The 27,857-nt window shown below is 37.9% G+C and overlaps 1 protein-coding gene across 6 annotated transcripts in view; it reads left to right on the forward strand.

The window, feature by feature from the left end:
* MAP3K4 (mitogen-activated protein kinase kinase kinase 4) overlaps positions 1 to 27,857 on the forward strand; it is a 126,489-nt gene that overhangs the window by 39,579 nt on the left and 59,053 nt on the right. For all 6 annotated transcript variants that reach the window (XR_004029408.1, XM_030809934.1, XM_030809936.1 and 3 more), the window contains exons 2-3: positions 4,251 to 4,441; positions 18,460 to 19,823. Coding sequence is in view for 5 of the 6 variants with exons in the window: in XM_030809934.1 (XP_030665794.1) it covers positions 4,251 to 4,441; positions 18,460 to 19,823 (1,555 nt within the window). In the remaining variant the exon portion in view is untranslated. The remainder of the gene's footprint in view (positions 1 to 4,250; positions 4,442 to 18,459; positions 19,824 to 27,857) is intronic.

Here is a 27,857-nt window from a genome sequence, read left to right on the forward strand (position 1 = left end):
TCATCGTTGGTTTTCAGCAATTTGGTTATGATGTACATAACAACAGACTGGGAGTTTTCTTTATAGTTCTTTAGCTCAGAGTTCGTTGGATCTGTGAACTTACGGTTTTCTCCAGATTTGAAAAATTTTCAGCCCTTCTTCAGAGATTTGTTTCTGTGCCTCCCTTCTCTAGTTTTGGACTTCAAAACACATGGTTAAACTGCTTGATATTGTCACACAGGGCACTGGGACCGTTTTTTTTTTTTTCTCCCAATCTTTTTCTCTCTGATTCATTTTCGATAGTTTGTGTTGCTGTGTCTTCAAGTTCACTGATGTTTTTCTGCTGTGTCTGATCTGCTGTTAAACCCTTATTTCAGATATATTTTTCATCTTTATAATGTCTACTTGAGTCATTTCTGGTCTGTTTCTTGTGGTTTTTCTCCTGGTTTGGATCATATATTTTTTTCTTTGGTATTTTTGTTTGTTTGTTTGAGACAGGGTCTTGCTTTGTCACCCATGCTGGAGTGCAGTGGCACCAGCTCAAGTGATCCTCTCGCCTCCGTCTCCTTGAGTAGCTGGGACCACAGGTGCATGCCACCACACCTGGTTAATTTTTTGTATTTTTTGTAGAGATGGGGTTTTGCCATGTTGTCCAGGCTGGTCTCGAACTCCTGAGCACAAGCAATTTGCCCACCTCAGTCTCCGCAGCTGCTGGGATTACAGACATGAGCCATCGCACTTGGCTGGTCATTTTTTGATAGGCTGGAAAACATTGTGAATGTTATTTATTAGGTGCTAGACTCTTTTTTAAAGAAAGTTTCTTTAAATACTGTTGGATTTTGTTCTGACATGTAGGTGTTTCTACGTTGCTTGGATGGAATGTAAACCAATATCTTTTCCAACAAGTGAGAATACCATGTTGACTGCATTAAGTAAATCCTAAGAAAGTATTAAATTCATTTTAATTATGAATTACAAGTATAGCGGCTGGTAGTACCATATGACATTTTCCTAACTCGTTTTCTGTGATGCTTAATGAGTAAGGAAGGATAAAATAGACTATGTTTTGTCTTATTTTAATATTTTGTTTATGACAGTATTCATCTTCATTTCAGTGTGATTTTTAAATGTTTACTGCTAGAATAATTAGATAATTTAGAAATACTTTGAAGTCAGTAGTTGTTCATTGTATCTATGTGAATGTATAAGGATAAGACAGATGACTTTTGGTTTTGTAATAAATGCAGATCGGAAAACAAGGGATTGTTAGCTTCTGTAGAATTATTACAAGGATTTATTCTTGTACTTTTATTTGAGAGTACAGCCACATTAATTTTTCCATGTGTAGAGAAATAATTTGTCTACAGTTGGAGGATAGCACAACACAAATATTCTTCTGGGTCCCCAGTGTAAAGTCTTCATGAAAGTTAGCCTTTTTATTATATGTACTTTCTTAGACCCTCTTTATCTGCTAAAGCACAGGACTCAATTCCCATGGCATGTAGATCCCACAAAGGTACTTATTTAATTATTTTTAAAAAATCAGCTGTGCTTATCTTTTTAGATCATGACGCTCCTCAGGTCGGGGGGCTTGACATTTGTATCACTGAGGTTTGATCTTATCAGTCCCCCTTCACAAAAATTCTCCACTTTTGCTCTGTATTGCATTAATTCATCATCCACACAGTACTGCTAGACACTAGCAAAACAAGCCATTTTATATTTTTCATAGCCCTTTATTTCCATTACTTTATTTTTTTTAAAGAAAACTTTGCAACTGAATTTCCTGAAATAGTTAGAATGTAGACCTTTAAAATTCCAAGTTATTTGTCTTAATAGTCTTAGAAAGATTCAATAATGGATGCTTCACCCATCCAGGACGGCTGAGACGTGGCCTTAGCTTCTGAGTTTACATGCCTCCTCACCTCAAAGGATGTGTTTTGAAAGAGATTTTGTTTGCTATTTCGTATCTGACTTCATTTTTCTAATTATCCTGTTATTCCCTGCTGTCTGGCTTTGATGTATTTAACTGACTAAACATTTGTGCTATAGTTTCCTGGCAGTTACCATTCTTATGTGTTAAGTGCATTATTATGAAAAGCACTGAATGAGAGCCCTATGCTGGACACTCCTGGAGATTCAAAAGTAATAAAATACAGTCTTTTCTTAGCGTTTCCTTTAAGTATATTACTGTGGAAATTAAATGAAAACAGAAACCTTATAATATTGAGTTTGAAAGAATTCAGCAGATGTTCAAATGTTAAAAGTGCTTCCAGGCCTATACCATGCTCAGCTCCTGGGTGAGCTTCTCTCTTAAGGTGAAGCAGATGAGCAAGAACTCAGGTTCCCTCACTGAGCACAGTGACTTCCAAGGCCTGTGACATGAGTGGTATCCAGCATTTAGTGAACACTTACTATATTCTGACTCTTTTATTAAGTATACATTATTGGATTTCATCCTCATAGGAATAAGTATAAGTCTAAGTATTTATTATCCTTATTTTGTAAATATACATGGTAGAGTTAAAATTTGTCCAAGGTCCGCCCAGCTAATAGGCAGTACAGCTAGAATTTAAATGTGGGTCTACTACGCCACCAAGCCTATGCTGCTTTTCATTCCAAACAGTGTTATTAACCACTGCAACACATGGAAAATAAATAAATGATTTTGGTGCTTATAGCCAGTTCTTTAAAGAACTGTATACACTGTGTATACAACTATTACACAGTGAGTATAGAAGAAGTGAGTGTAAGAAATTTCAAGTTAATATGTAAGTTTACACTTTATTGTGTGATGTTATGAGACTTAAATAATGTAGTTTAAGGAAATAGGTGCATTTAAAACATATTTCTAAATTTGCACGTGGTTTAAAGTTAGCTTTCAGGGCATTTAACTTGCATGTCTTGTGTGTACACATATGTTTAGGAGCACGTATGTACTCTCATAAAGTATTTAGAGTGGTCTTTAAAAATGCGGTTATTAAAAAAATCAGTTTTTGACCTATTAGGGGTCTTTTATAGATTTCAATATTGTAAATTTTTATAATTCTACAATATTTTTATTTTTCAAAAGGTAATTTCATTTCTGCAGTTTTGTTAATCTAATTCAATAATAATGAGATCATACATTGTAGAGTAGCTTTTCTGTTTCCCTCATGACTTTGAAATAGCTTTGATTTTATATCAAGATATAAATTGCCAGGAAGAAATGGATTATATACTGGATATAATTTGGAGTTATGTTTATAAAATATAAAGCATATTTTGTAAATGTTCAGAAAGAGGTAGACTGTGACGGGACATATTTGGAAAGAATTTCATGATTTATTCCTTCTGGTTCACTTTTTAAGAATTGTATTTGCTCTTAATTTGTATCATTAAATTTTATTTTGTTAGCTTTGCAGAAATTGAACTTTGTCAAAATAGTGATATTGAGAAGTTGGCTAGGGATAGAGAATTGGCAGGCAGTGTTTTTAGAGAACAAATTAATGAGAAATTGCATTTTGAAGGTGAAACGAAACAATTTTCTTCTTCCTCTTTTACATCATCCTTCTCCCCTGCACCTTGCTTGAGCTCTGCACTGTGGTTTTATTTTTCCCAATTTTTTATTGTGTTAAAATACACATAAGATAAAATTTAATGTTTTAATCATTTTCAAGTGGTTCAGTGGTATTAAATACATACATAATGTCTGCGCTGTAATTTTTATCAGAGAACTTAGGAAATGGACCTGCCATACTTTCTCAGTACTTCCTGCTTTGCTGTGTGGATCATAGCAGAGTGCTCCTATACATTCTGTTTTCTGTGTGTTTCAAAGAGAGAAAGAGGCGAGGCACTGAAGTTCAGGGCAGGACTGAACTTGCCTACTCGTCAATTAAGCTGTCAGTAGCTAGCACATAAGTACATTTTTAGTTCTGTCTGATTTGTATCTTCTAGTCCTTCGCTGTTTTTTCCTTAAGGCGTAAGTTTTTAGTTCTATATTTCATTTGTGTTAGAAAGAGCTCTATAAACAAGAGAAACAAAGCATAACAGCTCTGCCCACGTGGTACTCCTTGTTCATGGTAAGAGCAGCAGCAGTCACAATCATTACTCTCTTCAAGCGAAAGAAAAGTTCTCCTTTTGAGTTTTCACAGGTAAAAATGGAGGAGCACAGTGCTGAAGAGATTTTTCCGTACAAAAGTTTTACAAAGAATTATTTTAAAAATTATGAGTAAATTTGAATTCACTTAGCTGTGTTACTGAATATTTTCCCTGCGCACTGTCTTTCATAGGCAAGAGAGCACACTGGGAGATTCAGCTTGCAAGAGTCCTGAATCTGATCCAGAAGACTTCTCCGATGAAACAAATACAGAGAATCTTTATGGTACCTCTCCCCCCAGCACACCTCGACAGATGAAACGCATGTCAGCCAAACACCAGAGGAATAATGTGGGGAGGCCAGCCAGTCGGTCTAATTTGAAAGGTGAGTCTTGTACTTTAAAAGAGATGTAGGTGGGAGGGTATGGCACTTGATTGATTCTTTCTACAATAAGGTTAGCAATTTCTTTTATTTTTAATTTGATTTTCATGCTCCTGTAAAGTTCAATTTTTTATTTTTGAATTATTACCATTAGTATTAATAAAAGAGACACGTAGTTTTCCAGAGTTAGAAAGGTTTGTCCTGAGTAATGGTTAAAGCCAGCAATGCGTGGGCATTTGAAGATGTGAAAGAGGGCAAATGTTTCCCAGTGTACTAATCCAAGATGGCAACTGGTTACATGGGATAGATGGCCTTCTATTCTTTCAGTCTCTTAGGCTCAAGTTTCTAGATTTTCTCTGCCCAGAGTGGTGTATTGGGGATTTGAGGAGAGACAGAGCCAGGCTGTCTTCCCCTGGATTCCCTCTGCTCTCTGCTGGTGCCCCGGGGTGCTGTCTTTATTGTGTAGGGCTCTCTTTTTCATATTAAGCACAGTGACGCCACACCTAACAACCATGACGAAACCTGCTTTCTACTTTTCTCTTTATTTAGGATCGTAAAGTCCACATATTGCTCTATTACACATGGAGAGTTTCGTGCTTTTTTTTTTTCCCCCAACTTCCTTTTAGTGGGACGTAACTGTTCTTTTTTTGTGGTAGATGAATTGAACGATACTGCGCTGCAGCCTCCTTGTACCCTGCGTGATGGCCTGGAACCTTGTGGTTTTAGAATTTACCTGTTAATCTTAGCAAACTACTTGTCCTAAAACAAATGCCATATATTCCTGGAATTTATTCAGCTATTACTGCATGAGATGCGGATTTTAGTCTTCATCTTGTCTGAGAAATTTCTCCCTGTTGACCTCACGCTCATTTCTACCTCTCCCTTTCTTTAGTCTGTGTTCATTCTTCCTCTTTGTTCTGCTTCCTCTTTCTATAGATTTATTCCATATACTGAGCTTTGATGGCTGTTAGTGGCATCTTCACTTTGCATTCCCATCAGAGCCCTTCCTCAAGAGAGAAGGAGGGCAAGAGAAGTGGGTTTTGTTGTGTTGATTTGCTTGAGTGAGATGCTATCCAAGGGAAGTTCCCAAGCAGGAAAGAGTCTTTCCCACAAATGATTTTTCCACATAAGATACTTCTTATAAAACTTGATTTGCTGTAATTTTTTAACCTGTAGCCTGTACTTACCCCTTTGGAAATTTCCCACTGCAATTTGTCATCTTGAAAATCATTTATTGTACATTTTCTCAAAGAAATTTCTCAAATGACTATAGAAGTTTCTTATCTGTGGTAGGAATCAGTGAAGTAGCATCTACTGAATCCACATTAGTTAATAAATATTTGCTTTGTGTTAGTAAAGTAAGAAGATGCCGGTAATACACTTGCTTTTTCTTGTTGATTCATACTATTTTAGAACATGAGTTGAGAACACAATTTTCCCGTTTTATAGATTGAGAAACTGAGGCCCAGGGCTTCAGAGCAACTCTTTTTAAGTCCAGAAGGCTTGAGATAGTGTCAGGACTATTTGTACCACTAGTTCTCATGGTACTGTATTTGGACTTTTTCCTAGTACAAGCAACAGCGGTTACGCTTATCCGAAGGCAATATTTGAGTTGACTTTATAGTCTTTCACTAATCAGTGAGACAGCCAGTGTCTAGATGTTTGTTGAGGTTCTGCTGTCCTGCTGGTCTGTGTGAGAAATAGAGGGAAGGGAAAGGATTGGCCCATTTCTTCCACAACTTTTAAAATTGTTTATTTTATGAAATTATAGAATTTTAGAGCCAGAAGGAGCCTCAGAGATCATTTGCTCAAGTTCCTGCCATTTTTCAGATGAGGAAGCTAATGCTCACAGACCCTTTGATTTATAGCTATCTGATAGCAGACGCAGGACACCAAAATCCTTAATAACTTATTTTTCTTACTGCAAAAGATTATGTGTTTGTTGCAGGAAATTGTAAAAGCCTGACTACAGACTTTCTAGCTTTTTGCTATATATGTTTATGTTGTACTATCTTTACTATTTTATAATGGCTTCTTAAATTTAATAAAAAAAGTTTTACAAACTTTTTTTGTCACAGAACAGCCTGTACTTTTAATTTAAATGGCTGCTATATCATTTGTAGCAGCATCTTCACAGTTATCATTAGCAATTACTGGGTGCTTACTATGGGTTAATCACTGTGCTTAACACCTCCAAAGAATTATCTTTTGAATACTGTAATAACCCAGTGAGGTGTTGGTCTTACATAATGCAAATTGAGTATCCCTAATTCACATGCTCCAGAGTCTGAGGCCTTTTGAATACAGGCATGATGCTCCAAGGAAATGCTAATTGGAGCATTTTGAACTTCAGATTTTCGGATTTGTGGTGCTTACTCGGAAAGTATAGTGCAAATATTCCAAAATCCAAAACACTTCTGGTCCCAAGCATTTCAGATAAAGGACTTTAAACCTGTACTTATTTTACGGCTGAGGAAACTGGCTCAGAGAAGTTTTACGGCTTTTAGTTTTAAATGTCTCAGTCACATGTATATTAGAAAGTGGCTTCACATGTATGCCAGCTGGTGAATTATTTCTTGCGGACATTCTTGTTTATGAATACCAAGACAAGGTGGAAATGAGACGCCTGTGGTAGACAAGTGGGCCATTTTAATGTTTTAGTCTTGTGTTGTGGTGGTTAATAGTCCTTGAGAATTTATTTGTTCTCAGACTATTGCAGCACAGCACAGTGGACAAAAGCAGAATCTTGGTTGCTTGATTGCCCAGACTCCAGTCCTTCTGCATATGCAGCCTCCGTATCTCGTTTTCTTTATCTGTAAAATCATCTGCCTCACAGTGTCATTAGGATTCTGTATTCCTTATTAGTTATCATCATTATTATTGTAAACTCAGGGTTTCTTTTTTTTTTTTTTTTCTGAGACAGAGCTTCACTCTTGTTGCCCATGCTAGAGTGCAATGGCGCGATCTCAGCTCACTGCAACCTCCCCCTCTCCGGTTCAAGCGATTCTCCTGCCTCAGCCTCTCGAGTAGCTAGGACTACAGGCATGTGCCACCATGCCTGACTAATTTTGTATTTTTAATAGAGACGATGTTTCGCTATGTTGGCCAGGCTGGTCTTGAACTCCTGACCTCAGGTGATCCACCTGCCTCAGTCTCCCAACGTGCTGGGATTATACAAGCATGAGCAACCGTGACTGGCTGTAAACTCGGGATTTCTTCTCAACACTTACTACTTTTTTTCTTGACTTAAATCTTAAAGCAAAATTAAATAATTACATTGTTGACATATCCTTATTAAATGCCCATTTTTAGGACCCTGAGTCTTAGATTAAATGATTGTCTCAAGTCATGTAGCTACTGTTCCTGCTTCCGTCCTGCCTGGACTACACATTTCCTTGTCTGTCTTCCTAGTACTTTGCTTTATCTCACTACATAATGCTGCTAGTACATTTTTTTGTTACTGTTGCTGTTGCCTGTCTTTCCTTCCTTCCATCCTTCCTTTCATCCTCTTCCTTTCTTTTCTTTCTTCTGCCTTTCTCACGCTTTCTCTCCTCACTTCCTTTTTTCCTTTCCTCCCTCTGTTCTTTCCTTATTTCTCCCCCATTCTTTCCATTGAATCAGCATTTGAGTGACTCTGTAGGCATGTGCTCTTTTGGAAGATGAGTAAGACCTGGTTCCAGGTCAAGTAGGGAGTACACAAATGACCAACAGTACAGGCTCATCTGGATGGACACAGGAGGCAGTATTGAGAAGACCTGGGCTTGGGAAGACTTCTGGAACAAGTGACATTTGTGCTGTGACCTCAAAGCTGAGTCAGGAAGACCAGTATTTCAGACTAGCATGTGACTCATAATAATATATTGGCCCTCTCAGTATTTTGAGGAGGTTTTTAGAATTAATTAGATTGGTCAGATTTATTTAAAAAGCTGTCCAAGGAAATGTGAACTGTTACGTTATTTCTTTCTCACTGCAACAGGCAAAGCCTCTCTGAGTCATACTATTAACTTTAGAACTGCTGTCAGAGTTGGACTCATGTTTTAAACAAACAGTCACCAATAACATTTGCATTTTTCAGATGATCTATTGTTGTGTAACAAACGACCGCGAAACTTAGTGGCATGAAAGAGCAATTATTTTATTGCTCATGATTCTGTGGTTCAGGTGTGTAGGCAGGGCACAGGTCATCCCTGTCCCAGGAGGTCTGGAGCCTTGGCTGGAATAGCCCAGTTGGCTGGAAACATCCTGGCTTGGCTGGGCCCTAAGTCTGAGCCCTCATTTTTTTGTCCGCATAGTGTCTACTGGATCTCAGACATTCACGATGGCTCCCTCACTCACATACATGTCTGTTAACTTGGGCTGAGAGGGCAGGAACAGCTGAGGGTTGCTGGCACAGTTTTCTTTCCATGTGATCTTCCTCATGGCTAGCCCAGGGTGGTCCCTGGGTAATTGGACTTCTTACACGGCAGCTGTCTTTCCTCAGAGCCAGTGTTTTGCGAGACCGAGGTGGAAATTGCAGGCCTTCTTAGGCTTTAGCTTCCACGGTTGTGCAGCATCACTTCTGTTGTGTTCTCTTAGTTCCATGAGGCTGGCCCAGATTCACTGTGGGAGGCGACTGCTCAAGGCAGCGGTACCAGGTCAGGTTTGTAGGTTACTTTGGGAGGTTAACTCCTACATGCATTCATTGTAAAGCTTTGGGGAATTAGAATCTGGTCAGTCACACTGTCTTTGCTTCCCCTAGCCCCGAACCCGCAAAAATGCAAAGAAAAAAAACATCAAGCGCATCCCTGAAGGAATATAAGGACTCAGAAAGGTAACTGAGGGGACTATTTAGAGGAAGAGATATTAACCAGCAATACTGGCTTTTTAGCTATGGTAGCCATGCTTATGAACTAATTATACGAGTATGATTCTTGAAATGTTATTACCGCTGTAGGCTCAGAGTAGCTACTAATGTCCTGTGTTTGTTTTTTGTAATTGTAAATTCAGATCTTGAGAAAATTGGTAGTCCTAATTGTGGTGCATATGTGTGATTAGACAATTGACTCATTGAAATTATTTGATGGAATTATAGTGCTAATTTCCTGCAAATGGTTATCAGTGACATGTTAGAATGGGAAGTTTTAGACAGGAGAAATCAGAGATAAAACATTGGTACTAAGAAGAATGCCTACATATTAATAAGCTCTTAGTTTTATAAAGATAAGAGAGATGCACACCATAATACAGCATTATGGAATTCTACAAAGTTAGTTGAATTAGAACATCCAATATATAACTGCTCTTTTCTACTTAGTAATAGGTGGAGGCCATTGTCCTGTGTAAGCACGTTTAAACTAAGGTATTGTTTGGATCATTATAACCATGTTCCCTATAGCGTGTTTCCATATTTCCAAAAAAAAAAAAAAATACTATTGTGGGGAGCATCTTTGTTCATTTATCTTTGTCATATATGGAGTATTTTTGTAGATTAGATACCTAGTGGTGGAATTGCTGTATTGAATGGTATGTGTGTTTTAATTTGGTAGATATTGTGCATGTCATTCTGCAAAAGGACAGTTCATTTTGATACTCCTACCAACAATGTATGAATACCTTGTTTCTTTGTATTTTCTATACTATTAATATAAAAATCTGCCAGTTTAGCTGTTTAAATTTGCCTATTTCTCGTTTTATATTTATCTTTACTAAGGAGAATACAGTTGGGGATTGTGGTTGAATGCGTAAGGCCAGTATGAAATTTACTGGAAATACGAGGCTACATACAAGTACTATATTATATAGACATTTATATGGTGTGTGTGCAACCTACACACACACAGATATATACAGCTTCAGAAATGTCTCACTTGAATCACAGTATTTAATTGAATGCAACTATTTACAAAATGTGAGGAATCAAAGAAAGTTATCAAAGCCCTATTACTTTATATGGCAATCACAAGGATTGTGGGTCCCTGGAAACTGAATGCAGATTTTATTATGTGCATGTGTGCATTTTTGTAAGGAGTCCATAGTTTTAATCAGATTCGCAAATGTAGTCTGTGACCCAAATAAGGTTAAGAAGCATTGACCTAGATAACATTTACCATGAATTTAACAAAACTGCTTATCCTGACATGAGTTGGACTCAAAAGATAAAGCCATCAGATGCATAGCAAATTCAAAAGTAGTGCAAAGTCTACAAGATTCTACCACACTAGCCAAGAACAGAGATACTCCCCCAGCTCCACATTTGCTGGTTTTACAGAAAATGACTTTTTAAAGGGTCGTAAATGTCAACAAGTTTGTTCAGTAAGAGGGTATTATCTTTGTGTAAATAGGGATAGAAGGGAGGCAGTGACTCCTGTGAGGTGCACCCACTTTCTCCCCATTGATCAAACACTGTTCTCCGTGCTGCTGGCCAGTGGGTTCTGCAGGTGCAGTTAACCTCCCTAACCAGTTGATGTTGCGTTAATGAAAGGGAGATTGTCTTCCACGGGCTGGCTTAATCAGAAGCCTGGGAGCCACCTGGAGGAGAAGGTGAAGCAGCCATGGCCAGAGCGTGAGTAGGAGAAGGCTGTGGGTAGAAGGCCAAGGTGGAGCAGAGCTAGAACTGCTGCCCTGGAAGGAGGGCCTGGTGGCTTCCAGCCCAAGGAACAGCAGGACGACCAGCCCTACCTCCAGCACCTGCCCGAGGGACATATAGCTCTAGGATTCACTTTCTCAGGACCCAACCTGTCTACCTATCGGCAAATCCATGAATGCTGACCATGCTGATGCCTTCCCAGCACCTGTCTGTGGGTAACTATCTCTAACAGGAGCTCCTGGGGGCTGGAGTGCAGGCTACTGGCCTCTCTACGCTGCCAGTCATCCCTGGTCCTTCCCCTAACCCTGCTGAGGCCCAGGACCCTCAGCCCACAGGCATCTGTGAGGGAGCAAGGAAGTGAACCCCTGAGATATGGCCATTTGCAGGGCTGTCGTATGGAGGACGTGCCTCTAGGGGCTTAGCTGGTATGGGGGCAAGGGTAGGGCCAGGAGCCTGTTGTGGGCTAAGGCCCCAGAGAGGACCACGGCCATCGCAGCAGCAGCTTTAGATCTGGTGACTTTCAGGAGCACAGGAAATCATCTTCCTGATGCCTCTGGGGCATGGCCCCCAGGTGCACTTGGGCCTCAAGTGCACTCTGGGGCTGCCCTGTGCAGCCACTCCCACTACAGCTTGTGCAGGGCTCTAAGCTCAAGCTCTGTCACTACTTGTGATACCAGATGGACAGAAGGTGGACAGATTCCACCCATGGACAGGCAGATGCTCTGAGGGAGGGTAAAGGCCTTCAGTTTTTGTTTCTTTTTTTTTTTTTTTTTAGAGATGGGGTCTTGCTATGTTGCCCAGACTGGCCTGGAACCGCTGGACTCAAGTGATCCTCCCGCCTCAGCTTCCAGAGTAGCTGACCCTCCTGGTGCATGCCACCACCACAAGTTTCAGGCCTTCTTTTAAAGGGCTTTTATGTGATTAAGTCAGGCCCACTCAAGAAAATCTCCCTTTTGATTAAACAAAAATGAGCTGGCTAAGGACTTTAATTATATCTACACAGTCCCTTCTTAGCAGCAGGATGTTAGTGTATGTTTGAACAGTGGAGAGAAGGTGCTGTGTACTACAAAATGGCTGCTGCGTCTCATGGCCCAGCCTTCACCAAAAGCTGAAAATTCCTGTTTTATTGGGAAAACTTTCTTAATTTGTATGATGGTTTAAAAAAAGGCATTTTATCTAAAGACTGTGTTTGAGTGTTGGGTAAGGATGATTAGCTCTGCATTACCTGGAAGTCTGCTATCTGACGTTCCAGTTGATGTAACCTACCAGGTAAACTCGAATGAACTCTGAATAGGTTTGATTTCATACTGTGATGAGTATTAAATTTAACACCACAGGAGCTAGCTGTGGTGTTATTTGAGATTATACTTTTGGATAATGGTAGTCATTACCAATTTATAGCAATTAAGATTTTGATAAGTTATGGACAATATTTAGTCAAATATAACTGTTTCTTCTTAAGGTTGGTTTAAGAGAAAGACATTCAAACCATTTTTTTCCTTAAATGTTTGTTTTCTTTTTAATATAGCAGAAGGAAGTACATTCAGTTTATCTCATAGTTTAAATAGGAATTTAAAAGACACCCAAGCCAAAGCCCTTTTCAGGGCATTGCTGGGTGATCATTATCAGCTTCATTTTGCATTTCTATTCTAGTACTGCCGTAGCAGGATGGTAATCAGCCATAGCCGGGTTACAGAGATAGAGCAAATATTTTGCAATTTATATGAGAATTTGCATGCGCGCGCGCGCACACACACACACACACACACACACACACACACACACACGTCCCTGTTAGGAAATATCTCAAGGTGTGTGTGTGTGTGCATGCATGCATGTGCCTATATATGTGTGTGTAAATGTGTGTATCTGCTAACAGTAGTGAAATTAGAATGTTTGATTTTTTTAAGAATATCATACTGTTGTAAAATGGAGCCGGTAAAGTGGTTACAAGTCAGATTCAATCTATATAGCTAGTAAAATGTTTGTGTCAACCAGAGTGGATTTAAATCCATATTTCAGCTCTTTAGTCCAAACTTAGCCTGACTTTCAGGGTCCTGGTTTGTGTTTCCAGGCTTCCATATACAGGCTCAGTGTTCAGCCATACTCTTTTCTTTGCTGCCCTTGTGTCTCTTCTTTGCTGGCTTCAGATATGCTCTTGCCTTCTTTACTTCCCTTATTTAAGCTTCCATTCTTCGAGGCCCCAGATCAAGTACTTGCTTTTACTTTAAGCCTTTACAGACTAGTTAGCCTGTGTAATCTTTTGTGGTACTCGCTGTCTTAGCCTTTCCTTGGTCAGTTGGTACTGCCTCGCAAGCACCCTTGACAGGTCCTAGGATGGTGTGGTGGCACCAACATTGGCTAGGACCCCTGTTCTAACATTAACCATCTGTCTAACCATCTGTGTTCTGTGCTAATCTTCATCATCATGTTGTTATGAAAATTATGACAATGTCTGTGAAGCCCTTACCTGGAAAATAGAAGCTGGATAAAGCAATTTCTCAAAATGTGGACCCATTATAGCCATGTCAGAGATAGTGGAAGCAGGCCCAGGAACGTGCACGTTAGCAGGAACGCAGTGATTTTGAACGTATACTGAAATTTGAGAAGCTCGAATTAGATGATCTCTAAGCCCCTTCAGGTTGCTGACTTGCCTGGTATTCTAGTTCATCATTGCTCTGAAGATCATCTTATAATTAAAGATTATCCATCTGTTTACATCTCATTTGAGAGCTCAAATAAGGCTGGTTTCTAAAATTTGGACAATATATATATATGGGAGAACATAAAAATTGCAAGAGTTTGATTAAAAATACGAGTAATACATATTCTAAAGAGCCATGGTGGGAATTTATTTGTTTGTCTTACATCCGTCAGATGAACCGTATTACTTGTCATTGGTTCCTTTCAGTTTCGTTATAAAGTTTTCTTTTAAAAAAATTTTTATGTTTTTCTGATTTTACCAGAATTATTGGTGATTGGCCAAAGGAAAAAGTATTCCAGAGGTTTGCTTTAATTGTGCTACAAAAATCACACCATTTAATTTATAGTCACTTGGGAGATCAGGTGTCCCATTCATCTTAAGTTATTAGGAACTATTTTTGTAGTCCTGTAATTAGAACTTGCCGAATAAAACATTCTATATAGCTAACCCCTGTACTTTTTATTCATTTTCCTTTTCAGAAGCTTTGTTTGCATTTCACTTTTTTGTTAATTGCAGGGGAATTTAGTATTAATAGGAAACGAAACCAACAAGCACATCTGTCCATTAGTAATAGGCTTTTGGTTGTTACGAAAAAGTTCCTTAGTTATGTCAGAGTGGGCAAAGACAAAATGTAAAATGCTCAGGGAAATTACTGTATCTAAGTCTATAGACTACCCCTGCCCCCAACACCCTAATGTTGTTCTCAGATCTCCTTTAATTGATGAGTCCTTTATGATTTTATAGAGGCCTAACTGGTCATCAGTTGCCAGAAAGCACTCTTGGGTTTACTCTTTGTGTTAGTCCATTTTGCGTTGGCTATAAAGGAATACTTGAGACTGGGTAATGTATAAAGAAAGAGGTATATTTGGCTCATGGTTCTGTATGCTGTACAAGCGTGGCACCAATATCAACCCAGCTTCTGGTGAGGCCTCAAGAAGCTTTTACTCATGGCAGAAGGTGAAGAGGAAGCAGGCATGTCACATGGAGAGAGAGGGAACAAGAGAGAGCTCTCACATGAACTAATAGAGTGAGGACTCACTGGTTAGTCGAGGGAGGGAAGGGCACTAAGCCATCCATGAGGAATCCGCCCCCATGACCCAGACATCTCTCATCAGGCCCCACTTCCAACATTGGGGGTCACATTTCAGCATGAGATTTGGAGAGGGCAAATATCCAAACCAAATCACCCTCTCTCTCCTTCTGTCACAAGTATATTATTTTAAAAATGTAGCTACTGCTGAGGTAGAGTAATTGGTTTATCCTTTTTGCACAGTAGCTAGACAGGAGTTTGTCTAAGTTTGAATTGCATCATTATTTAAACTAAGATGTATGAGTTTATATTTTGTATATATTTTTCCAAAACCAACTTGGGTTTTGTTTTGGGGGGAAAAAAAAAGCTTCTCTGTCCCATCTTGCTCCTTTCCCAATTTGCTTTTCCTTAAATATACTATGTAGGTCCAAATATTAAACCATTGCTTTATGTGAACACAAAATTTCAAAAAATTGTGTAATAGACTGTTTTGTATGCTGTGAGATAAACTTAACAAGATTTGTATTTAACCTATAAAAGTTAGTTTTTCAGGCTTGCTAAAATGAGATTATGTTTATGTGGAAAAATGGGATTGTGGCATTTTTTTTCTCTTAGATTGCTTTCATTGTTGGAATAAAGGTCTAGGGTGAGAAGCTCCATCTGTTACTATTTTCATGTTTTGTCCCTGGTAAGTGTAGCATAGATTTGGAATAATGCTTGTAGCCAGTCTTCTGGGACTATTAAAGTCATTTAATCCTTAGTTTTCCCTTAGGACCTTTCAATCATAGATTAGAAGAACTTGAATAAATTTATATAAGAAAAGTAATACTTTTCCACTGTCAACTATTACTTTCCAATTATAAATTGTATGCAGATAGTCTGTTGGCCATTATCAATAATGCACCACATTAGTTTTATAAAGTATTTTAAAAATCCCAAAACCTAAGCCAACAAGATTGTTTTTTATTTCACAACTGTTTGTTTTCTTTGACTCAGAATCATTTATTTGGGTGTATATAGTAGCTAATCCACATTCTATTCTAGGTCTTCATTGCCTTTCTTCTGCACACTTTTCTTGGATGTTCTTATCTACTATCACGATATTAAATAATATCTGTACATACTAATAATTTCCAAATCCATTTCTCTGGATTTCTCTCCTAAGCCCAACATCTATGTTTTTTTAGTTACCTATAGATATTTCCACATATATGTCCCATAGGCACGTCAAATTCAGTGTATTAGAAACTAAACTCATTTTCTTTACCTCCAGTCCTACACAGTGATACAATGTATATGTCATTTTGTGTTTCCCAGTAATAAAGTATAATATAAATTATCTTGAAAAATATAGTGGAGTTAAATGTGGAAGCACTGGTCATTTTTGCTTTCAAAATACCATTGGTTAACCAAATAGTATGTATGTGCTCTGTTAATAAAGGTATAAAAAACACAGAGTTAAATGCATCAGAGCAAGAGAATTAAAGTTGGTCTAAGCAATTTTTTTATATAAATAAGAGTTGATAAGCATTTATAGCTAGAAACAATAAAACTGTGAAGAAATTTTCTTAAATGGACTATATAAAAAGTTTAAAGACATTTAGAAGTAGATTAGTACTAAAGATAAAAATTCTATCTTGAAAATTTTAAATTTAATAGTAATATTAGTTTGTATACTAAAATACAGCAAAAAATCTCTATGGACAGATTGGTTTAAAATCTTTTTTGATGGATCATAAAGTAAATTTAAGGCAAGTTTAATATAAGGTAAACCAAGCTGTAAGTGCTCTTAGGGAAATTTGTTTAAAAATCCATATTTTAAAACTAATTTGAATCGATTAGGAAGTAAATTTGTTTTAAGCAAATTTTCATTGGTGCATTGGTTTGTGGTATATTGGTTTGTAACCCATGTAAATATACCCTATTCCATCAAATCTGAAGATATACTAATATGTCTTTAGATATTACATTCACAACTAATCTCTTATATATTCACAACTAACCACCTAAAACTAGGTGATATTATATACTAAGAAATTATATAATAATTTCTTAGTATTATTATTATATTAATAATATATAATACAATTCTTGGTATATAAGAAATATATACTAAGAAATTATAATATATTCTAAGGTAAAAACAGCTTATAATTGATGGTGTATTCTTATAATTGGAGTTTTTATTTATTTAAAGAGATCTTTTATACTTTCTGATATGTAGATATATATTTTACTTATGCATATATATATGTTAAAAAAAAATGGTCCAGGCATAGTGGCTCATGCCTTGTAATCTCAGCACTTTGGGAGACAGAGGTGGGAGGATTGCTTGAGCTCAGGAAATTTGGGACCAGCTTAGGAAACATAGTGGGATCCTGTCTCTACCAAAAAAAAAAAAAAATTAGCTGGGTGTGGTCATGCGTGACTGTGGTTCTAGCTACTTGGGAGGCTGAGGCGGGAGGATCACTCGAGCCCAGGAAGTTGAGGCTGCACTCCAGCCTATCTCAGAAAAAAAAACTGTAAATGAAAAATATTGGCAAATTTGTCCCTAAAACTTACTTATATCATCGTTGATTATATATAACATTGTAATTTCAGAGATGTTAACATATGAAAAAATTTGTGTCCTAGATTCAATGAAATAAACTATGCCTTGAGTGTAGAGTGTAGAGGATAGATTGAGATGGCGTTATAGGTTTGGGCATTATCGATATAGGATGTGGAAATGAATGAGATCACCCAGGGAGAAGAGATCTAAGATTAGCACTTGGAGAAACATTAACATTTTATGTAGTGAGCAAAGTTCCAAGGAGGTATTTGAAAAGAAGGGACGTAAGGAAGTGTAAGAACCCAGAAGCAACAGAATGAAAGGATTTCAGTAACGTAGAGCAATTAATAGTGTTAAAAGTGCCATACAGGAAAGAGGATGTATGTGTGTTCATTTCAAAGCTTGGAATCAGATTATAGAACGTTTTCTGGTTGTTTGAAAGAAATGGGTGATTTTTGCTTTTTTCGCATTAATTGTAAATGATTTTACATGCCAGTATAATGTACTAAGCAAATTATACCAAATTAGTCTGTATGTCTTCAGTCTTGCTAATTTTAAATTTAAAATGTTATTGCCCACTTGTTTGTGGCAAAGGAGAAATAAAGGAATAGAATAAAGTCAGTGTTTTTGTCTGTCAGCTGTCTTTCAGTTTTTTATGAGAATAATCTTAGGGTGCCTTAAGTATTCTTGCATCAATGTGCCTAATTTTTTCAATGAGAAAAGTAATCCAGATAATTTACATGATTTCCTCTTAAGTTTACACATTTAGCTAATGACAAATGCAGGAATTAAATATAGATTTTCTCATCCAGGTGTCCGTCAGATCTCCCATGCTGTTTCTTCCTTCTTAAATTGAAGGTGATTACTTATGGAAATTTGGTTAAATGATTTGATAACTATGCTTTGTAGCATAGGGAGAAATAAACAGCTAGTTTAGGTGATTAGTTGTGAATATAAGAGAATACAGCAAATACTGGAAAAATGGATAATTTTTTTTAAAATATAGAAAATGTCATATATATTTTTTGATTCCTTTAATTTTTAGGATGTGGTATGCTTATTTTTCTTCCATTAGCAGTCTGAAAATATGTGAATATCAGTTTTATTGAAAATACTGAGAGTAGCTTCATATTTTAGAGTTATATAATGTTCTGTTTATTTTTTTTAATAGAAAAAATGAATGCACCAAATCAGCCTCCACATAAAGACACTGGAAAAACAGTGGAGAATGTGGAAGAATACAGCTATAAGCAGGAGAAAAAGATCCGAGCAGCTCTTAGAACAACAGAGCGTGATCATAAAAAAAATGTACAGTGCTCATTCATGTTAGACTCAGTGGGTGGATCTTTGCCAAAAAAATCAATTCCAGATGTGGATCTCAATAAGCCTTACCTCAGCCTTGGCTGTAGCAATGCTAAGCTTCCAGTATCTGTGCCCATGCCTATAGCCAGACCTGCACGCCAGACTTCTAGGACTGACTGTCCAGCAGATCGTTTAAAGTTTTTTGAAACATTACGACTTTTGCTAAAGCTTACCTCAGTCTCAAAGAAGAAAGACAGGGAGCAAAGAGGACAAGAAAATACGTCTGGTTTCTGGCTTAACCGATCTAACGAACTGATCTGGTTAGAGCTACAAGCCTGGCATGCAGGACGGACAATTAACGACCAGGACTTCTTTTTATATACAGCCCGTCAAGCCATCCCAGATATTATCAATGAAATCCTTACTTTCAAAGTCAACTATGGGAGCTTCGCCTTTGTTAGAGATGGAGCTGGTTTTAATGGTACTTCAGTAGAAGGGCAGTGCAAAGCCACTCCTGGAACAAAGATTGTAGGTTACTCAACACATCACGAGCATCTCCAACGCCAGAGGGTCTCGTTTGAGCAGGTAAAACGGATAATGGAGCTGCTAGAGTACATAGAAGCACTTTATCCATCATTGCAGGCTCTTCAGAAGGACTATGAAAAATATGCTGCAAAAGACTTCCAGGACAGGGTGCAGGCACTCTGTTTGTGGTTAAACATCACAAAAGACTTAAATCAGAAATTAAGGATTATGGGCACTGTTTTGGGCATCAAGAATTTATCAGACATTGGCTGGCCAGTGTTTGAAATCCCTTCCCCTCGACCATCCAAAGGTAATGAGCCGGAGTATGAGGGTGATGACACAGAAGGAGAATTAAAGGAGTTGGAAAGTAGTACGGATGAGAGTGAAGAAGAACAAATCTCTGATCCTAGGGTACCGGAAATCAGACAGCCCATAGATAACAGCTTCGACATCCAGTCGCAGGACTGCATATCCAAGAAGCTTGAGAGGCTCGAATCTGAGGATGATTCTATTGGCTGGGGAGCACCAGACTGGAGCACAGAAGCAGGCTTTAGTAGACATTGTCTGACTTCTATTTATAGACCATTTGTAGACAAAGCACTGAAGCAGATGGGGTTAAGAAAGTTAATTTTAAGACTTCACAAGCTAATGGATGGTTCCTTGCAAAGGGCACGTATAGCATTGGTAAAGAACGATCGTCCAGTGGAGGTAGGTTTCCAGTAGGTATTAATACAATGATGTCCTTAGTTCCATTTATTTATTGCAAATTATAATGTTGGTGTTATGTACTTTCATATTCTAATATTTTTGAACACAAATGGCAATTATAAATTGCACATATAAGCATTTCTGTAAAGTACTATGATAAATAGATCTATAAAAACTGCATGAAATTTAGTGAATTAAGTGCAAGGTGGTATGTGGAGGGAATAAGTTCAACCATGTAAATACAGGATGGCAAAGGACAGGCTGGGTATAAACAAAGATGGAAGGAAGAAAGCCATAGTCATGGATGACCACAAGCTGCATGTGAGTCAGGAAAAAAGTCCATGTCACACTCAGGTGTTTATAAATGAATAGGGCACCCAAGGTCAAGGAGAGAGTTCTTTCTCTATCCTTTGAAGTTGTTTTCTCTCTTTTGATTAGCATGTCAAGTTTTGGTCACTGTATTTCAAAGAGATGTAAATTATAGAGAAATGTCAGAATGATCAAAGGAAAAAAGCCAACACTATCTCGCAAAGTTAAAGTGTTCAGTGCAGATGATGAAAGTTTAAGGGAAGTCCTGATTTTTGTCAGACATCTGTTTCGATATGTGGAGATTTTTGTGAGAGGAATGTGCCCGCTAGAGGAAGTGACTTGAAAACACTATAGATTTGCTTTTGATAGCTTGACGTGTTATAAATTCCTTATTGTAAAGGGTGGTAATACTAGACAAGGGCATTTTGTGGGATATCGTTCTTGAGAATCCAAAATAGTACTGTACAAGTGATTTTGCTTTTCTGGTGAGTTTGCATGTTCGTCTGGCTAAAAGTGAAACCCAAATCTTTGAAATACCTTATACCCGTGTTAAGTCTGTGATTCTGAATTTTAGTAGCTGTATACATACATATGCGCAATCCCCTCGGTATCAGAGGAGGTTTGGTTTTGGGACTTCCCATGGATCCCAAAATCCTAAAATGCTCAAGTCTCTCATACAAGATGATGCAGTATTTGCATATAACCAATGCACAACCTCGTATGCTTTAATCTCTAGATTATGTGTAATGCCTTATGTAATATAAATGCTATGTAAATGGTTGTTAGTACTGTATAGTTTAGGGAATAATGGCAAGAAAAAAGTTTGTACGTGTTCAATACAGATGTAGTTTTTCTTCCCAAATGCTTCTGATCTGCGGTTGGTTGAATTCATGGATGTGGAACCCACGGATATGGAGAGCCAACTGTATATACTTGTTATTTTTATTTTTTTAACTTCAGTTTTTTTACGCAGCCTGGCTTGCTTTAAATTCATAAACGATAAACAACTTGGAAACTATGGAAAACATCTGAAGAGAACTTGAGTTTGCAAGATTTTAATTTTTTATTCCGACAGCCGGATTATGAGCCCTTCCAGGAGGAAGGGGTTAAGCATTCACATAAATTCAGGAAGATGTTTACAACATGAACCAATGCTTTGTAGCTATATTTTAAGAGATTTACTTTGAATATTATTTTGATTAGAAATCTTAAACATGAATGGCTGGAGTGGTTTAATTTCATTAAGGACATATGTTGGCAAGACAGGATTGATGTTTAATTTGTATCGTGGCCACTGGTTTTGAAGTAACATGAAGAAAAAAGTCCTGGCAGTACTGACATCCCTTGGTATCTCATCCCAGGGAGATTTGTTCCAGGACCCCCATGGACACTCAAATCCTTGGATGCTCCAGTCCTTTTTATAAAATGGTGTAGTATTTACATAGAACCTATGTGCATCCTCCTGTGTGCTTTAAATCATCTATAGATTACTTATAATACCTAATACAATGTAAATGCTATGTAAATAGTTGTTATACTATATCTTTTTTATTTGTATTATTACTATTACTATTTTAGGGACGAGATCTCATTACGTTGCCCAGGCTGGACTCAAACTCGTGGGCTAAAACAGTCCTCCTGCCTCAGCCTCCCGAGTAGCTTGTATTACTTCTTGTTGTTGTATTCTTATTTTTAATGTTTTTTCAAACATTCTTGATCTGCGGATGCATATCCCAGGGTTTCAGAGGGCCGACTGTATAACCTCACCTCTAATTCAGTGGTTCTCATAGGAGAGCAGCACATGAGATGAGGCCACAGTGGGGCGGGGGTGAGTTGGACATGTCGGGCTTCGGTAAACTGCTTCACCCACCCTCCCTCCCCAAATTGTCTTCCTTCCTCTCCAGGCTCTTCGTGGTGATTAACAATTGCTACTAATGAGGATTGTACCCTTTAGATATGTTATAGCAAGAAAAGATTGAGAACCCGTGCCCTACATCTTATATTAGAACTCGTGTTGAAAAAAGACAGTAATAGTTTCCCCAGAGTTCTGAATTCTCATCTGAGTTGTAGTTCTTTGGTTTGACCAATTGAGATTTCGCTGCAGAGGTCATCTTTGTTATAGAAAAAAAGAAACACGAATTCAAAGCTTATAAGGTATATAAATGAAAGACTTTATTAGAATTTTGTGTAGATTGTTTGCTTTTCAAAAAATGAACTACAGAAGCCCCTGTTGTTTTAAATTTTGGTTCATAAAATGCTAAGTGTTCATCAGATAATGAAAGAGTAACAGAGAGCCAAAGTGGAACTTCTTCAGTATTGGTGATTAATCCAAACTAACAAAAGATAAGGCTCTACAATTCTAATTAACTTAGTGGGAAAGTAAGATTTTACTTGTATTCCCACTTCAGGAACATAATTTCTATAAAGGGAGGTGTGTGTGTGTGTGTGTGTGTGTGTGTGTGTGTGTGTGAATATGTGTACAGTCCCCCACTCCCAGGTTTGTTTTAGTCGTTTTATTTGGTATGTCAGGAAAAGAGTCACAATTTTGAAGTCCATTAACTGGGTTTCATTCCTCACTGTGACCCTTTCTCACCATAGAACGTTGTAAATAGGAATCTTTCAGACTCAAAGCCTTTGCATTTATAGAATGGGTATAATACTACCTTCTTACCTACCTCACAAGGTTGTTGTGAGGCTGAAAAAGATACGTGGTAAGTGGTGTATTCGTTCCCACACTGCTATAAAGAAATGCCTGAGACTGGGTAATTAATAAAGAAAAGAGGTTTAATTGGCTCATGGTCCCACAGGTTGTATAGGAAACATGGCAGGCAGCATCAGCTTCTGGGGAGGCCTCAGGGAACTATAGTCATGATGGAAGGCAAAGCCAGAGCAGGCACTTCTCACGGCTGGAGCACGGGCAGGGTGAAGGTGCTCCATTCTTTTAAACAACCAGATCTCTTAACAGCTCACTCACCATCATGAGAACAGTACCAATGGGATGGTACTAAACCACAAGAAACCCACCCGCATGATCCAGTCACCTCCCACCAGGCCCCACCTCCAACATTGGGGATTACTGTTCAACATAGGGTGGGGACACAGATCCAAATCTTATCAAATGGTAAAATGCTATACAAATCAACCATAAACTTTTACTTTTAGAAGTTTTATTACTTTTTCCTCTTTGAAGCTAACTGTAAATCCATATGGGTGCAACTCTACTTTTTATTTTTAAGATATATTCTGCCTTTTAACCTCTGCCAAATAATTGTACATTTTAAGGGCATACATTTTAGGCAATAAAACCTTTTAGGTTTGAGGACTGTTTGTTTTGAGACAAAGTCTCATTCTGTTGCCTAGGCTGGAGTGCAATGGGATGATCTCGGCTCACGGCAACCTCTGCCTCCTGGGTTCAAGCAGTTCTCCTGTCTCAGCCTCCTGAGTAGCTGGGATTACGAGCATGCACCACCACGCCTGGCTAATTTTTTTGTATTTTTAATAGAGACGGGGGTGTCACCATGTTGGCCAGGCTGGTCTTGAACTCCTGACCCCAAATGATCCACCTGCCTCAGCCTCCCAAAGTGCTGGGATTACAGGCGTGAGCCACCGCGCCTGGCCAGTGTTTTTGTTCTTAATTGTTAAAATAACCAACAAGGTACCACAGATTGTACATAATGCATATTTTGCAGTTTTTGTGGTTTCAGTGATAATAGGAATGAATATAGGTGAAGGATTTTGTAGAAAAGAAGAAATATACGTGGGATGTTTGATTTTTCTTATTTATGTCTTTATATATTTTTTTATTATGTTACTTGTAACCAGTGTTTGCAAAGCACATGTGATCTTACGTTTAATTTCCCTTTGTAAGCATGCTTTACAAAATAATTTTTTTTTTGAGACAGAATTTCGCTCTTGTTGCCCAGGCTGGAGTGCAATGGCGCTATCTCAGCTCCCTGAAACCTTTGCCTTGGGGGTTCAGGCTATTCTCCTGCCTCAGCCTCTGGAGTAGCTGGGATTACAGGCATGCGCCACTACGCCTGGCTAATTTTTGTATTTTTAGTAGAGACGGTGTTTCACCATGTTGGTCAGGCTGGTCTCAAACTCCTGACCTCAGGTGATCCACCCGCCTCGGCCTCCCAAAGTGCTGGGATGATAGGTGTGAACCACCGTGCCCAGCCCGAACTAATTTTTCTCTAAAACTTTATTATATTTCAAAATCTTTTAAAAGAACTGCAACTAGTGATACTAAAAATAATCTATTTGCTGTTTGTTTTCATAATATGAATGCCATAAATACCTTTAATGATTTGTTCAAAATTATATGAAGTTGTAGCTCCGTACCTTCTGTAAATTGATTTCCTCAGGACACATTTCTGGTTACATAGGCAGTCTCTAATTGAAACAAATGGATTAGTTTCCAGAGTCCACTTGAGTAGGCAGTTGTTTGGGATCTTGAAAATACTTATCTATAGAAACAGTCTTGTAAATAAGAGAGTCTCAGATTATCAAATGAAACTTATTTAAATCCATGTAACTGAACTAATAATACCAGCTGCAGTTTTATCCTGGCTGTAAGGACTATCATAATAGGAAAAAATAAGAGGAAACCTTACCCTCCCCCATGTCCATTTGTGGACCCAGATACAATCCAAGGTCTTTTTTATATTTTTTCATTTATCTTCTACTTCTCTTATTCCATTGCTGTTTAGAACATCCCAGGATCTTATTGTTTGTACTTATTTTTCCCACTTTGCTGTAATACCAATTCTTCTAGTCTTGAGTATTGTTGATCTTGGGTCTTAGGGATGAATGTATCAGCCATTTCATAATGTATCATGGTCTCCCTATGATAGGGATTGTCTTGCCTCCAACTCTTGCTTCTCCTTCATTAGGTGTGCTTGTATGGTGACCCTTCCCAACCCTGCTTAAAAGTTGACAAGTCATCTCAGCAGTCCAGTAGTTTCCAGGTGTCCTTCCCAACAGTTAACTGTAGCTAAGGATGGGTTTTGTAATACTATTTACAGTTCAATTTAGCTTAGAAATTAAGACTAAGTAAACATGTGTAAGAGATTTATCCTTAATATCAAAACTACTCCATACAATTGTATTTTTTAGAACAAACTTTTCATCTTGGAATAATACCAGATTGAAAGAAAATTTGCAAAGATAGTACAGAATTCTTATATGCTCTTCATCCAGCACTCCTTAATATTGACTTCTCACCCTATACATTTGTTAAAATTAATATATTAACATTGATACAAAGTGCTGTTAACTAAACTACAGACTTTATTTGGATTTCCTACTTTTTCTACTAATTCCCTTTTCTGTTCTAGGAACCAGTCGAGGACACCACATTGCATTTAGTTGTCGTGTCCACGAATCTGGATTTGTCTGAAGTGTTCTCATGATTAGACTGGGGTGATGGGCTTGGGGATGGATGCCACAGAGTTGAAATGCCCTAGTCGCATTACATTGTCACTGGTGATGTTAACCTTGATCACTTGGTTAAGGTGGTGTCTGCCAGGTTTCTCCAGGAGTTACCATTTTTTCCTTTCCATACTCCAATTCTTTGGAAGTCAGTCACCACACACAACCCACTCTCAAGGGGAGGGAAATTAATCTCTACCTCCTGGAGGAGGGAGTATCTAATATATTATTTGGAATTTCTCCAGATGGAAGTTTTGCTTCTCATTTATTTGGTCATTTATATCAGTATGGACTCATAAATGTTTGCTGCTGTTTTTACTTTGAGTTATAATCCAGTACCATTGTTACTGATTTTGTTGCTCAAGCTGTTCTTGTTTTATCGCATTGGATCTCTTTCAGTTGCCTTCTGTGTCGTTTAATATGCTCCCCTCCTTTGTCGTATTATTTTCCTTTTGATTTGCTTTTTGAATCATTTCTTACTTTCTGGCACCACAAGATGCTCTGGGCTTGTCTTGTATTTTTCCTCTTTCTGTCCTAGGATCAGCCATTTCTCCAAGGAGTTCTGGTTCCTTTTACTGGTTAATGGTATTGAGAAATGAAGATGTGGGCACTGGGTGTGTTTGGTGCTGTTGGGGTGTCATTGCTTTTAGGCCTTCTCAGTGATAGAATTAGAAAGTACAGGTATGTCTTCTAACCTGTGTATACACACGGATCTATAATTCCCTATCTATCAATCTAAAATAATCATGAGTTCATACTGATATCTCTGGCTCTGATTCAGCACAAGGTTCATTCTGACTTTCCCCCCTTGCTTATCTGTAAGTAACTTCTCTTATAATGAGAAACCTGGCTCCCATTACTACAATTAATTACATGTTTGTTCAACCCTACCCTACCATACGCGTAAAGTAGTTTCAGAATTGCTAACCGGTACCCCTGTGAGGAATAAATTTATCAACTAGGGTGTAGTGTTTCAGTCAAGTTCCTTTTGTCTTTAGCCTTTTATAGTCAAAACACTATTCTCCAAAGTAACTTAGGTCAGCACCTTTTTCCTTCACCTTCCTCAGTGAGGTGGTATCATACTTTTGTAATTTAATTTGATTCATTTATTTCATCTGGGTTGCATCCTGGGATCCTCCAAAATCCTGATTGACTTTTTAAAATGTGCATACTCTAAAGTTCACTCTGTAATGTATAGTTCTATGGGTTTTGTGCAAGTTAAAATGTTAAATACAAAATACTGTAATATGGTTATTTTGTGCTCCTTTTTTGATTTCCTTATGAACTTTATTTTCAGAAGAAAAAGATGAATATATTATAATCTAATGTACAAAATGTATAATTGTCTGACTTTGTTGCCTCAAATACTAGGAATATTTTTGTCTTGGTTACTGTCTTAATTGCTTTCTTTAGAATTAGAAACGATCATGTAGTTCTTATAAATTTAATGGCCAATGAAATACTCTTTGTCTTTGGATTCTAACAAGAGTTGTGCTAATTTTTTCCTGTACACACAGGAAACACTGAAGAGGTTGCCGTTTATATTCAAAGCAGACAAAGCATGTAGAAACTAGGAAGTCAATAACAGCAGCTACCGTTTATTGACCCTTACAGTGTCCCAGACTCAACAACCCTGTGAGGTGGTGCATTTTCCAAATGCAGAAACCAGTTTAGGTACAGTAGATAACTTTCACAAAAATCACAGATCTATAGATTGTTAGAGGGATTCAAATTCAGGATCCTGGGGTACCAGACTTTATCCTAAATGGTTTCCAAACCTGGCTGCACATCAGCATTACCTAGAGGGCTTTTAAAAATACGTGTGCCTAGCCATTCTGAGAGTAGGACAAGTCAGAATCTCCCAGTGGGGGGCATGAGCACTGACATTGTTAACAAACCTCCTACGTGCCTCACGTGAAGCCAGACCAGCAACAGTGTAGTTCTGGTACTCACTGGCAACACTGATTAGGCTCCAGTGGTCCTCCGCCCCATGCCTTTAAGATCATGCTGCTTAATACAGTTGTTAGAGTTAACTTTTTACTTGTTTCAATCATTCCCTGTCTGATTTCATAAGATTACAAGAACTTTGTAATTGAATGACATGCTAACAAGCACATACTTGCTCATTTGCCTTTAGGTTTTCTGTTTTCTTAAACATACAAACATACAAAGGAAAGTAGGAAGTTGTGTACATTATTTTGGACTATAGTGAGCAAACCGACTCAAACTGATGTAATATTACAGGTAGGATAGAAGTCATCAACTTTCAGCTGAGAACTGGATCCCATGATAACA

This window comes from Nomascus leucogenys, chromosome 3, assembly GCF_006542625.1.
Source record: "Nomascus leucogenys isolate Asia chromosome 3, Asia_NLE_v1, whole genome shotgun sequence".
Taxonomy (NCBI): domain Eukaryota; kingdom Metazoa; phylum Chordata; class Mammalia; order Primates; family Hylobatidae; genus Nomascus; species Nomascus leucogenys.